The 15,189-nt window shown below is 37.9% G+C and overlaps 1 protein-coding gene across 6 annotated transcripts in view; it reads right to left on the bottom strand.

The window, feature by feature from the left end:
* LRRTM4 (leucine rich repeat transmembrane neuronal 4) overlaps positions 1 to 15,189 on the bottom strand; it is a 319,070-nt gene that overhangs the window by 268,056 nt on the left and 35,825 nt on the right. For 3 of the 6 annotated variants that reach the window (XM_039332967.1, XM_039332965.1, XM_039332969.1), the window contains one exon: positions 8,310 to 9,856. In XM_039332967.1, the coding sequence (XP_039188901.1) occupies positions 8,310 to 9,845 (1,536 nt within the window). In that variant the 5' untranslated portion in view covers positions 9,846 to 9,856. Of the gene's footprint in view, positions 1 to 3,921; positions 5,584 to 8,260; positions 9,857 to 12,117; positions 12,373 to 15,189 lie in introns of those variants that run through there. The other 3 variants (XM_039332966.1, XM_039332971.1, XM_039332970.1) reach the window with 3 other exon arrangements.

Genomic DNA, 15,189 nt, shown 5'->3' with positions numbered 1-15,189 from the left:
CAAATGACAGCAACCTCAAGAAGAAGGAGGATAAGAAGCTGGAGAAGTACCAGGACTTGAAGGAGACACTGGAGAGAATGTGGAAAGTAAAAGGCAAAGTGGCCCCAGTAGAGGTAGGAGCACTGGGACTGTGACAGCTAAGATACTGCACAGAACTCTTGAACTCCCAGGTCTCTGGTGGAGGACCTGAGATTGAAAAAGACATAGACCACCCATAGGGGTGAGAAGGTTTTTTTTAAAAAATAAAATAAAATAAAATAAAAGACTGACTTGAGGGCACAAAACTATAGCTCTCAACAAAATCACTCGTGGAGATGGGTAGCTATTAAAATCAAATAAGTAAATACAAATAAATAACCCTGATTGTAATTATGCAATGTTCTAAACATTAAAAAAAATCAATTGTAACTTTCCCCGGAATTGATAACAGAAAAACTTCTAAGATCATGATCGGTATTGCGTTCAAGAGCAAAATGAGTCATACCTTCAACAAACAGAAGATACCTTCTTTCTAGGGACATCTCTTTCCTCCACCTTTGCCACCTAATTTGCCTAAGACATGCCAATTTTCAAGATAGATATCATTAAAGCTTGGCTGCCATACATATTTGTATTATATTATAATTGTTTTTAATTGTTTTAGATTCAGTGCCCAGAGCTACTTGCTTGAGATGGCTGCCTATAGAAAAGCAATAAACAAACAAACAAATAAACCAACAAATCAACTCCGAAGCACATGTAATTGTTACATAAGGAAAATATTACAATAAAAAAAAATCTCCTGTTTTTAAATTAACTAAATTATAATTTAAAAAATAGATACAATTAAAATCTAATGCTAATGAAAATCACAGTATTATTTCCAATTAGATTTCATAGCCTTATTGCTCTGGATTTTTCTGATCAAAATGGAAAGGTTGTTCAATGCAAGCCAGACATAAATAGGAGGGTGTGTCAATCAATCAATCAGAAGAGAACTGGAAGATACCTTGGAAGTCTTCTAGTCCAGCCCCCTGCTCATTTCGGACAAATGGCTGTCCAGTCATGTCTTAAAAACTTCCAATGTGGAGCATTCACTGCTTCTGGAGGCAGGTTGTTCCACTGGTTAATTCTTCTAACTGTCAGGAAGTTTCTCCTTAGTTCTAGGTTGCTTCTCTCCTTGATTAGTTTCCATCCATTGTTTCTTGTCCTGTATTCTGGTGCTTTGTAAAATAAATTGAATTCCTCTTCTTTGTGGCATTCCATCAAATATTGGAAGACTGCTATCCTGTCACCCCTAGTCCTTCTTTTCATTAAACTAGACATACCCAATTCCAGCAACTATTTTTCTTATGTTTTAATCTCCAGGCCTGTAGTTATTTTAGTTGCTCTTCTTTGCACTTTTTCCAAAGTCTCAACATCTTTTTTGTAATGTGATGACCCAAACTGGATGCAGTCTTCCAGGTGTGGCTTTACTAAGGCTTTATAAAGCTGTACTAATACTTCATGTGATTTTGATTCAATGCCTCTGTTTATACAACCAAGGATTGTATTCCCTTCTTTGGGCTGCCGCCGCAGACTGCTGACTCATATTTAAGTGATCATCCATTAGGACTCCAAGGTCCCTCTCACAGTTACTGTTTTTGAATCAGGTTTCATCTAATCTGTACATGTACCTTTGGTTTTTTTTTTTTTTTGCCTAAGTGTAAACCTTGCTTTTCTCTACATTGAATTTAATTTTGTTGGGTAGGGCCCATTGTTCAAATCTGTCAAGACCATTTTGGATCCTGAGTTTGTCTTCTGGGGTGTTGGCTATTCCTGCCAGTTTAGTGTCATGTGATGTTACATGAGAAATTATGCAATTATTTAAATCATATGGGACATTACACAAATGGATGTATGCATATGAATTGACATTCTGTATGAAGAGTGAGATGCTTATATATGATCCATCTCAAAGCAACAATTTAATTGAAAAAAGTCAATTTAGAATTGTCAGTCTGTATTTCTAAATCAATAGGAAAAAACTGAATTGATCCAATTCAGAAATTAAATTTGATCAGGGAAAAAAAATATGTTTTATGCATGTTTCAAAGACCCTCAAACTGTCATGTTAATGTGAAAGTACCTGATTCAATTTGATGACTCAATCCAAATCAATAATCCAATTCAGAAAGTCAATTTGATTTGGGGATTCAATCATATACCTTCCAAACTGAATATTGGTGCAGTCCTAGCCCGAGCATGTATTTTGTATTTCAACATTACATATTATATAAAGGCCAAAAAGAAAAAAAAAGGGGGGGGGAAAGGAGGGGGAGGAGATGTTAATTTTCCTAACATGGTTAATAATCTCTGGGAACAATTTATCCGAAAAGTGATCTGTTTCTTTTTTGCTATTAAAAGATTCTTGTTTTCAAGATAAAAAGAGAGGATTTGAAATCATTCTCAAGTTAACACAGACATAATACTCATTCTTACACAATTTGGTCTCTTGGAAAATGTGTGTTTGTTTGTGTCTGTTTGTGTTTGTGTATTTGTGTGCGCTGAAGGCATATCACATGCCATGCTTCCACAGCTGGAAACAATGATTTCTTGCAGAACCTCTGTCATATTTTTGAGAGACTTTTGTTTTTAGGAAACACCATTTCTTTAGGTGAAATCAGGCTTTACAACAAATAAAGGCAGCAGATGCTCCAGTTATGTGCTCAATGGCACCATTTCAAAAATAAACTGAAAGTCTTCTCTTTCTCAGTAGCACCCACTCTTTCATCCAAACCAAACAGCAAATTGCAACAACAACAAAAAAGGGTAGGGTTTTGGGTTGGTTTTTTTTTTTTTTTTTTTTTGCAATTTCAAATCTAGTAAACCCTCTCCTCCTCTTTCTTGCAACATCTTAGATTTAATTTGTGGTCTTCTCCCCTGCTACTCAAATTTAGATGTGTCCTTCTGCTATTTACATGATGCATCAGTTGTCAAAAGAGGAATCGTCTGAATCAAAAACATCGTTCTAAGCAAGACATTCAATTTTATCTCAGAAATTCTTCCTGACACATGACTGTTATAGTTTCTTCCATCTTAACATATCTTTTTAAACTTCAGCCCATGTCTTAATGTAGTTATTTTGAAATGACCTACAATTAGGACATGGCCTGAGGCTTTGGTAGCAGGCATATTTGTGGTACAATAAAATCAAGGCTAGTGTGGAATTTCAAAGGCATTATATTAGATGTGTCATATTGAGAATATGGAATAGATATGAACCCACGTTGTGCCTGAAAACACTTTTGTGGTTCTTAGTACCAGAAGCATTTTATAGTCAAGAAATAATAGGCAAAATAAGCTGGAAGTAAAACAGACTTGGGTCTTATGATTAGGGACTATGCTGAGACTTTCTAATTAAACACAAAAAAATTCACTACAATCTTACTAGAAGTTTACATGCACATAGTAAACTTCATAAAAATATATCTTTTGACAGCATTGGTCAAAATATGCCATTGGTATATTAAAGTATGCCTACAATTCGGTGCCTTTTTCCTCTTATTTCTTTATATTTTTCATATGGAACATAGAATAATAAGGTAGGAAGGAAGCTTGAAGTCCAATCTCTTGCTCTATACCATTTTGAACAGATGAATATCCAGTCTCTTCTTAAATGCCTCCAGTGATGGAACACCCATAACTTCTGGAGACAAGCTGTTCCACTGATTAATTGTTCTGTCAGGAAATTTCTCCTTAATTCTAGGTTGTATCTCTCCTTGATAAGCTTCCAACTGTTACTTCTTGTCCTACCCTCAGTTTCTTTAAAAATAGGCCAACCCCCCCCCCCCCTTTCTTGTGACAGCCCCTTGAGTATTGGAAGACTTGTTAAGTTATATTTCTTCCAGGTTCTCTTTTCCTAAAGTTTTTTCCCCCTAAAGTTACTCTTGCATCCCACCATTTCATCACTTTCATAGGCCATGTTTATTTCTTCCACCCTGTTGGAGGTCCTTCAGTCAACCATATACTTCTCCAAATTAACAGGAAATTTCTTGTTAAGCTTTAGTCAATGTCATTTCTCTCTGAGTTGAGGTAATTTTAGAAAATTATAAATCCTGAAATAATATACAAATTCTCCCACTCAAAAAGTGATCTTTACAAAACAGCTGACATCCTATCATATGCTTGACAACGCAAAAGATTTATTCTTAAAAACTAAGTTGATTTCTTTACACAGCAGTCAATTTTCATCCAATCTTTTCTTTTTAAAGGTTACAGAATCTTACACCATACAAAATGAATTTAGTTTTTTTTATCCTACTTTTTTTATTATTGTTCCCTTTCTTCCAATATGGGCATGAGCAAAATAATTGCTGATTATGACAAAATAATTGTCATAAAAGAAGTTCCAAATAGATGCCTTTGGCCTTTGACTTATTATACCCACAAGCCATATGCTGACAACTGTTGTTTTTTTTTTTTTTTTTAAATTAAGACATTTACAATACATTCTAGTGCCATGGTTATTTTTCTTGGATTCCATGAAATGATTTAAGTTCAGGATCAAAGTCAAAAACAATAGTGTTAAGGTCTACTTCAACTGCACATCTACAGAATCCAATGAATACTGAAATAGACATCATTTTAGGAGAGGGATCATAGGATGGCACTCAACAGTGGAATAGATGAACAGATTAACCTACTCTCTTCATATCTCACCATATCTTTCCCAAGTTAAGCTGAAAGTCTTTCTCTCTTCATTCCAAAGTAACAATGTTAATGTAAGTTTATTCCTATATTCCCAATTCACTTTTAAAAAAAGATCAAGCCTGCTAGAAGAAAGTTATATATCAACCCTGCAGAATTCAAGCATTCACGATTGTATATGCTCTCACAAAGTTGCCATCTTCCAAAAATTGCCATTACTTATACTTTTTAAATATGATAACTGGGAAAACTAGAGTAGATTTCTGCTTGCTGGATTTATTGATAAAATAAAGTTACATTTGGTTTCCACTCATTCCTTTGTGCTAACTCTATTTTGGAGGGTGTTTGGTGATAAAATATGATCCCACCACTATCATGCACCATTCAAAATCCCTTTCTCTCAGAAAGATTTATATACACATTGTACCCATTCAACGGAATCAAATTCAAAGAGTCAAACACAGCTTTTCTATTTTCCTTGGAGTTCAAAATCAGTGACAATTAATTTCCTTATTATAGTCATAGGATTAGTACTACCAAAACTCTATGCATGTGTTTTTTTTTTAAAGGAAATACATTAGAAATAATGAAAATTAAACTTGAATTAAAAGTAGAGGAATATGAAACCATGAGAAGCCAGCAATTGATTCAGCGTTGAACTTTTGAAGAATACAAACTGGAGCACAGAACTTAGCAAATTTGTAAACATGGTATACATTTCTGTTTGCTAACAGATAAATAAATTAAAGTTGCCAGGGCACCCTGGGATTTCAGCTAGCGAGAAAAAGCCAAAGCAGAGCTACTTGCATTGTAATAAAAGTGTTACCGAAATATGTGGGCTGAAGATTCTACTTGATCCATAAAGACAAATGTGTTTTTTTTCCATTGATATTTTCCGGAAGTGCTTTTTCATTACTGCAACATATCAAAACATTTCAATAAGAATATTTTTTCTTAATTTATGCTCTCCTGAGAGTAAAGATAAAACTACTGTTTTAAAAACCTAGTAAGTCAGTGGCCTTGTTCTCCATGATTCATTAAAACTTCAATGTAACCTCTAATATAGACATAACATAATTGAAGTGAAACAAACAAACAAAACAAAAAAAACCACACTCAAACCATCAATTCTAAAACACCCAAGCAAAAAATATTCTTCTATGGACATGGAAGAAATGCCTTCATTCAATTTGAAAAACTGCCCTATATAACCTGATCCCAAATATTAAATGGATCCTGACTATCCAAAGATTGCTTATATAAGTAGTGCTCGACTTACGACCACAATTGAGCCTAACATTTCTGCAAAATGAGTTTTGCCCCATTTTACGACCTTTCTTGCCACAGCTGTTAAGTGAATCGATGCAGTTGTTAAATTGGTAACAAAGCTGGCTGAGAAATTCTGGGAGTTGAAGTCCACAAGTCTTAAAAGTTGCCAAGGTTGAGGACCCTTGCTTTAGGGATTGAGCATAGAATGTGTAGATGGCTTCATACTGCTCCAGGTGTTCATCATACAAAAATCAGAATTCTTTTCTCATACAACAGCTATTGATTTTCTATTAGAAAACGGAAATTATCCCTACATATTACTTCCTAGTCCTTGCTTGGGTGTATGACAAATGAAAACAGCACACTAGCAAAACCTATGCCATTATTAATTTATAAAAACAGTAAACCAGGATTTACAACCCCTAAAGAACCAAGCAACCCTATCCAATTCAGAGAAGCCTACTTTTGAGAAGGCACAGGCCATTGTTTTATATATTTATCTGTAAAGCAATACATGCATATTTGATTGTTAAATTGTATGTCTCCTTGCCATAGAAAAGAAATATCCGTCAGACTTCCTATATTTCCCCTAGGATGGCCTATGTTTCTTCTTTAGTCAACGGGAAGCACTTTAAACTTCTTCTCAAGCAGAGCAACTGATGTGATTTGAGCCTAACCAAAGCCCAGCAAAGTCATATCCAATGATCCATTGAATTCACTAGACTCTAATAGCTTATTTTGGACTCTTCAGGAGTTATAAATATGTTTCTGAAGAAAGTAAATTAGACTGGTGGGAATAGCTTTTCTCCACAGGTAGAAAAATAATTAAAGTGCCTGCTCCTTCATTATTTATTTTTTTTAAAAAAACAATGGATATATGAATCAAAGCCAAAATGTTAAAAAAAAAAAAAATACAGTGAAGCAATTTAATAATTTCAGTGCAATTCCAATTGTCCTTCTATTGAAATACCCCTAGAAGCAAGATCCATTGATATGGGAAAGCAAAGGAATCACCCTTGTAATATAGTCAAAGCAGATTTTCTCCTAGGTATCTGCAATGCAATTTAAAGCATTCTCTCTGATTCAAATAATCAATCTGATCTGATCTGACACTTCTAACTGATTTGGAATATAACGTTTATTGGATTTTCTGATCAATTCAGAACGGCATCAGAAAGTTTACAGTCAAATGGCTGAATTGATGAAAGGCATTGCATTTGATTCAGCAGTTCAATGGAGAGTGTCCGTCTTATTTGGAAAGCACATTCATTTGCGCTGTCTTTAAATTGAATGTAATGTAACAAGATGTAATGTAATGTTTTAATGTAACAAGATATCAAAGCGTAAGAGCAATCTATCTTGGCAAATTTGGGGCCCAAGGCTTCATACCATAGTCTATATTCTGATCAGAAGCAGGATGGATATTCAGGAAAGACAATCAGAAGGATTGTAAATCCTACAGCCGCTCAACTCAAATAACACCTCCCACCCTATCCCCATGCTGCCAAGAACTATAACTAGAGTACACATTATTCATCTTTTCTCCTCCCATCCTGTTTGCAGCACCCTTCTGTGAAGCGGTAGGTCCTCAGATGCTATTTCTCCCATCCCTGGGAACAGCAGCATATATTCCCATTCTCTCTACATATCATATTCATATTTGAACCCAAGCTCCCATTTGACATAAAATAACTATTCTCAAATGAAATGGTAGTGGAGAACCTGCCTTTCCCCAGCAAATACTTAAAAAAAAAAAATCTTTGATTTCAGCATCGCCAATCACAAAAGGCCACATTTAAACCCTGCTTTATTCATCAAGGCACTTCAGGAAGAACTCCATACTCTGTTGAGTGGCTATCTTCCTTACATGTCAAGGATATTTTTAATGAGATAGTCTTAACATGCATGAGGGATCAGGACCAAAATGCAGGAAAGGAGAGAGTTCGTATACTAAGCTATTTAGAATTTCATTTGAAATAAGACAAGGGGGGGGAGTTTATGTTTCTGCTACAAAGCCAATTTTTTACGATATAACAGAGCCTCCCCTTCGTTGCTGTTATCTCACAATATAAAATCATGATAGAAGTAACTCTAACTTTTAACCAGCATAAAATGGCTAAAGCTAGACCCTAATGCTGTTCATCCCAACTTCATTCCATTCTTGAATAGCTTTCAAGTCCGAATTCTTGAAAGTTAATCACCATCCCTTCCCTGGACTGTTGCAATTTAATCAATAACCTTTCACCCCAAAGAAACCCCAAAACAAGAAGACTCATTAATCTTTCTAGTGATTAGAGTCACCCCAAGAGCGTCAAACATTTACCTCTCCTTCCCAGCAGCAGAAATGGATTTAGGAGGATCATGGTTCATACCTCACATTCCCTGGAGCCAGAAATGGTATACGTGCAGGGTCCAGATCCATTAACCGATACATCCATGGTCTCAGAGTTTGTTGGCTTGTAGTCCACGTAATACTCCTGTAAAGGGGAGTTCATTTGCCTTTCAGATTCTCGGGCTTTTTTCCTACGCCTTTTCATAAGCGAGTGTTGCTGGAGCTGTTTCATGCTGGCTGGGTAGCGTTTCCATGAAACATAAATGACCAACAAAATCATAGCCACTGAAAGAAAAAGGGCAACACTTCCAGCAATTATTTTGTGAAAGGAAACGTGCTCATATTCTGGTCCTGGTATAGGTACTGGAAAATCTGGAGAAGGGCTTGGTGTAAAAGAGGTTGCTTCATAGTCTTCCACTTTCGGAATGGTAGGTTTTGGAATAAAGATGGGTCTTTGCTGGGTTTTAGGGACTTGGTAGGGTTTTTCAGTGACCACCACGGGGATTTCTGCACAAATGTTGTAGGTTTCTACAGCATCGCTCACCTTTTCGCCCTGAATATGCTTAGGGCCTGCACAAATCATGGTACTTTCTTTGTTTCCCTTGAAGTTTTTAAGCCAGTTAAACAGAGGGCAAATGCTCCGGGTACATTCCCACATATTTCCAGAAAGAGTAATAGATATCAAAGAAATCCAGGCATTGACAGTCTCCTGAGAGACATTAGTCAGTTTGTTGGAATCCAAGTTGAGCTTCTGCAAGTTGGGCAGGCACTGAAATGTCCCAGGTTCAATCCCTGCAATGTCGTTTCCCGATAAATCCAAATTGTGCAAAGAACTCCATGTCCATGTCAACCCTTGGCTCAGGGATCGGATCCTATTCCACTGCAAGTAAATGGAGCGGAGATTAAAGAGACGAGGAAAGTGAGCGAAGTTGATCTTAGAAAATTGGTTGTGTTCCAGGTGGAGCTCTGTGAGCTTCAAAAGACCAGCAAAGGCGTTGCGAGATAAACTCCGCAGACGATTGTAGCCTAAATCCAGAAAATCAAGATTGCGACAATCTTGGAAAACCCGAATGGGAACCGTTTTCAATGAGTTGGATCGTAAGTGCAAGATCAGGAGCTTGCGAAGACCTTTAAACTGCTCTGACTGAAGCACCTGCAGCTTGTTGTAAGAGAGGTCTAGATTGCGTAGATTGGGAACTGGGTGAAATGTTTTATTGTGAAGGTGGGTAATTTTGTTGGAGCTTAGAATTAATTCCTTCAGCCTTCGGATGCCTTGAAAAGCATCCTCATCCACTGAGGTGATGTAGTTATGATCAAGGTAAAGCCATATGAGTTGGTGTAGGCCTGCAAACTGATTTGGCTTGAGCTTCTGGATGCTGTTGTACCGTAATGATAAGCCTTGAGACCCTCCAGAAATGTTGTGAGGGATGTCTCTGAATGCGTGGGATTCACAGTACACAATTTTGCCATCACATCTGCAGTTCTTGGGGCAAGCTCGCTGAGCCCCACTCAACGTCACAAACAGCACAGTAGGAAGGAGAACAAACACTGCACTCATGCCTCTCAGATGCTTCATTACGTGGAAACCTACAATATGAAAATGACAAACATACATCGTGAGACCACTCAGATAAATCAGAATCAGAGTATGCACCATCAGGATTTCAAATAACAGATAAGAACTGAATTCAAAGCATGATGCCTTGCTTCTATGTAATTTGACCTCTGTGTGTGTGTGTGTGTGTTTGTGTTTGTGTGTTTTACATAGAGATGCTTGTAATGCTGGCTGTTTTTTTTCAATATTTCCTTCTCCCTAACCATCCAACATATACAATCAGACTATACTTATTCATTTACCTCTGTGTGATTTATGACCTTTGTTGACAAATTAAGTTCTCCTTCCCATTTTTAACTCATTGCAATATGCGTTAGCACATAGCCAGAATACCCTTATCGTCAGGATGTTGTAGATTTAATACTAAACATATTTGTCAAGTCACTGTGAAGTAGATTTTGGGAAGAGAACGTACCCAAGCTTGACTTGTTAAACATTCTTAAATCAGAAAAAGGTTTCTTAATAAACTGACTCACAAGAACACATCTCCTGGGCCCTTCAAAAGATGCACAGATGACCTTAAAAATATGTGTTTATGTAGCGTGACAAATAGAAGTTAGAAAAATTGGAAGGTGGGGGGAGGGAAGCACACTCTAGATATTTTATTTCATGTGAGCTAAGCATAATCCAAGCAGACAGGTATGAATGTCTTATATGTCAAATCTTATGTATGAACAAATCTACAGATGCTAAGTAGCAATGATAAGGAACTTCTGGATATCATAATAAAATGCATAGGGTCATTAGATATGCTTTCATATCTTCACGCATAACAACTTCCATAACTGTATTACTTATTGATATATTTTAATATACAGTAGCATGGTTTTATTGTTTTAGCATCCATGTTTCTTCTATAATTACAGTCATGCACACCCAATATTTATTTTGGGTAAAAGATGGGAGAATGTTATTACTATAAATTAATAAAAACATGAATGGAAACTCGATCCCAGATGAAGCAAAAAAAAAAAAAAGTGATTTTTCCTTCTCTTTTTCCAATATTAGTTCTGATAGTCTACATTTAACATATGTAGCAAAAAACTTATTTTATAGTCATCCTTCTGAGCTGCTCACACTTCCCATGTCCTCTGAATAACTAGGTGAGTCTTGGGAGAACTAAGCTACATATAGGCTAAGGATTCTCCAAAATAAGGGGAGAAATTGGACCTTGTTCTAGTCTTGAGATAAGTTCAAAGTATGGCTTTCCAGAGTTGTAACCTTTCTGGTCCTTTGTTTGCATCTTTCCTTCAGGAATTCTGGAAAAGTATTGTTTTCTTAATAGTAAATAATATTATTAGGTTGGGGGGGGGGGGAAGAAGAAGAAAAGAAGGAACAAAGACCAGCCAAATAAGCCGCTATTTTATTCAGTGCTTATTTGAGGGGAGGCAAACGGCTAATCCAAAGAGCTTTTGACTGTTTGCCTCTGACACGTTCATTTCAATGGCAAGATTCTTCCTTTCCTTCCTTCATTTAAATTCTGATCCTTTCTCATTCCCTGCTGCCAGGAGGAGCAACAGCAGAAACATATTCCAACCTACACATGGAGGAAAAAATATAATTCTGTCACATTTGGAGGAGGTTTCTGGAGGGTGGGGGGGGGGGGGAGAAGAGAATCTCTAAAATAAGTGTTGGATATTTAACACTTTTGAAGGATGGTGCATGCATGTGGATGAAGGATATCAACTTAGTCCACAGGAGCAAATGCACCCCCCCCTTTTTTTTTTTCTTCAACAGAGATTTAAGGATCAGGACTTATCATTAGCACCATCTTTTTAAAAGAATTTGAACCTGAATGGGGATGAAGCCTAGGTTGACTAGCAGTGCACCAGGGGAGTAGAAAAAATGACAGAACTGGGGAGGGGGGGAATAGAGAGAGAGAGGGGGGGAAGAAGAACCAAACTGTTCTGGTCTGTACATCTGCCACTAATAATGGAGTAAGGGTGCTCGTCTGAGGATTAAAGATCTCCCAAAACACTGCAAGGGAGTATAAAGGATGGGGGTGAGGCACCACAAGAAGGCAGAATTTATATAAAAGTAGCTTGTATGAGTCACCTAGCAAAAGGAACGCAGTAGGGTTATTTTGATGGGTTTTCTTCTCCAGCAAATGGACAGGCAAGAGATGTGCATTCACACTCACAGAGAGAGAGAGAGAGACACAAAACACATACCACCCTCAGCCCTGGGCACAGCTGCAGCCTTACCCAAAAAAAAAAAAAAAAAGTTCACTTACCCATCGTTCCCTCATCTGCAATTGTATCCCGTTTCTTCTTCCAGATGTTGTTTGTTGCTTGGAACGACCGGGGAGGTTGATGGTGGTGGTGGAGGTTGTTATTTCTTCCCCACCCACCCCCCTTTCAAGCCGGTCCTTTTCCTTTAGAGCATGGTGACACACAGACTAGTCTAGCTGCTACGTACTTCCATGCCATCCAAGTGGATGCCAGGAACCTACACAAAGTTCCTGAGAGGGAGGAAAGGAAAAAGGAAGGAAGGAAGGAAGGAAGGAAGGAAGGAAGGAAGGAAGGAAGGAAGGAAGGAAGGAAGGAAGGAAGGAAGGAAGGAAGGAAGGAAGGGTTAGGGAATAGGGGTCGTGGAATGTAGAGGGGGACAGGGCTAGGGGAAGGAAGGAAGGAAGGAAGGAAGGAAGGAAGGAAGGAAGGAAGGAAGGAAGGAAGGAAGGAACCTAATCTCTGAAAGCCATGGAGTGCCTTGCCTGGACCTTTGGCATCAATCGCCCAGCCTCTCGTTGGAGCGCGAGAGGACCATGGAGGCGAAGCAACTTCTCAGCCAGGGGGAGGAGGGGGAGGACGAAAAGGCCGCGAAGTGTCCTCCAGCTGCAAGACAGCCTCCTCAGTCGGCTGCCTCTCTCCATCCCCAAGCACGGCGACCCATTCCTTCAATTCAGCTGTCAAAAAAAAAATAAAAATGGGTGACTCCTCAGGGTCTCGTCTTCAAAAATTTTTTGCCCTCCTTTCTTCGTCGTTTCAAAAGCTAGTTTTTATCCATGGAGGCGCTCGGGTTCCAAAGAGTGTGAGAGTGTGTGTGTGTGCGTGTGTGGTTGGGCGCGCGCGCGTGCGAGTGTGCCGGTGCGCGCGCGCGCGCGCGTATTTTTTGGAGCCCTGCGCTGCGCGCGTGAGGATTTTCTCCACATGCAATCCTCTCTCTCTCTCTCTCTCTCTCTCTCTCTCTCTCTCTCTCTCTCTCTCTCTCTCTCCCCCCCCCCTTTCCCAGACACAGATGCTTAGGAGCTTGTTGGTGCTAATGTTCTACTTTGCGATACATTGAGTGCCCTCCACTGGAGAAAACGGATCACATATTAAAAGCACGAATTAGTGAGAGGGTTGACATTGCTAGCAGGCTCCCTTTCGCGCGGAGAAAATTAAAGATGCAGGAGTGCAATTTCTCACAGCTGCCCCCTCTGCTGAATAAGCTTCTCCACACCGTGGCTGCCGTGTTTATCCTTTTTTAAAATAATAATAATAATAATAATAATAATTTTGCTGGAGCTTCAGAGACAATTCTCTGAATTCTCAACACCTCAACAACTTTGAGCACATACTTTTAGGAACCATTTTCATTGCCCTTAGCATTTCATCCCAAAGGTGCTTTTTTCAAGGGGCAACTGGACTTTCTTGTTTTTCTTTGAAGATGTTTCCCTTCTGTCCAGTCAGAGCTGAAGAAACTTCTTGGAGGAGAAGCGAAACGTCTTCAAAGAAAAAGAAAGAAAGTCCAGTTGTCCCTCTTTGGGACAACCATGACCTGGATGACTGAGAATCTCCATAGACATTTGACAGTGTAAAATCCAATTAGGATTTGAGGGAGAGACCATGAAGAAAGCCAAGAACTATCTCCCTCCGGCCAGATTAGCCAAAATGTTTAACGGATACTCACCTATGTGCTGGAAGTGTAAAAAAGAAAAGGGCACCTTTTTATGTATGGTGGACATGTAGAGAAGCACAGGTGTATTGGCTTATGGTCTGGGAATGGGCAATAGAAATGACTAGGCAAAACATTTGATACAAACCTGAGACATTACTATTAGGAATACTAGAGACAAATGTAAATAAAGAGGACACATATCTAATTATTCACGTGGTTACGGCAGCAAGGATACTATTTGCTCAAAAGTGGAAAGCAATGGAAGTACCGAGTGGGGAAGTACTAATAAAGAAAATTATGTATTGCGCAGAACTAGACAGGATAACTAAAAGATTAAAAAATCAGGAAGAAACAGAATTTTATCAAATATGGAATACATTTTATAGATGGAGGGGAAAAAATGGAGGTCACAGCAAAGAGATAAGTTAAGATAGAGACCAGAAATGTACAGTTGTATATAGATATATGTAATTAATGTACAATATGGACTGAGATGTCAGTCAATGACGATTTACCATGTTCAATGTTTTTAATCTTTTTTTTTCCTTTGTACTCAATAAAAACTTTTTTTAAAAAAGAAAGAAAGCCAAGAATTATAGGTTAGATGGGGACATTAAAAAGAAGACAATGGAAAATCACTTTCTTTGGCTCAATTCAAAGGTTCCTTGAACTTAATATTAACATGATAGCAGTATTCCAATATCTCAGGGGCTGCCACAAAGAAGAGGGAATCAAGCTATTTTCCAAAGCACCTGAGGGCAGGACAAGAAGCAATGGATGGAAACTAATCAAGGAGAGAAGCAATCTAGAACTAAGGAGAAACTTCCTGACAGTGAGAACAATTAATCAGTGGAACAACCTGCCTCCAGAAGCGGTGAATGCTCCAACACTGGAAGTTTTTAAGAAGAGACTGGACAGCAATTTGTCCGAAATGGTATAAGGTTTCCTGCCTGAGCAGGGGGTTGGACTAGATGACCTCCAAGGTCCCTTCCAACTTTACTATTATTATTATTATTATTATTATTATTATTATTATTATTATTATTATTATTATTATTATATCTATATAATCACAGCTATAGCTGCCTCTAATCTATGTATCTATAGCTACAGTATATCTAATTACAAAACCCTAAGAAATTTCCTCTTAGCCCATGACTCTGTTGATTTTCTTTTTATTTTAAAAAATAAAACTATATTCTAATAACCAGATACATGAACTTTCTCAGATACTTAACTTTCTTAGTGTGACAAGATCAGATTTTGCAGAATACACGTTTATTCTTCTTCAACAAAATGTATTATTCTATATGCTCGCTACTTTTTATCTTCAAGTAGTTTACAATATCTTGTACAGAGATTGAGCTAACGGCTCTGCAATTTCCTACCGTCCTCCAATATATATACATTTAAAATGTTACATTGG

The sequence above is a fragment of the Crotalus tigris genome, unplaced genomic scaffold (assembly GCF_016545835.1).
Source record: "Crotalus tigris isolate CLP2741 ecotype Arizona unplaced genomic scaffold, ASM1654583v1 scf7180000024470.1849372, whole genome shotgun sequence".
NCBI lineage: Eukaryota > Metazoa > Chordata > Lepidosauria > Squamata > Viperidae > Crotalus > Crotalus tigris.
The sequence above is the reverse complement of the archived record's forward strand: the minus strand, read 5'-3'. Positions and strand labels throughout refer to the sequence as shown.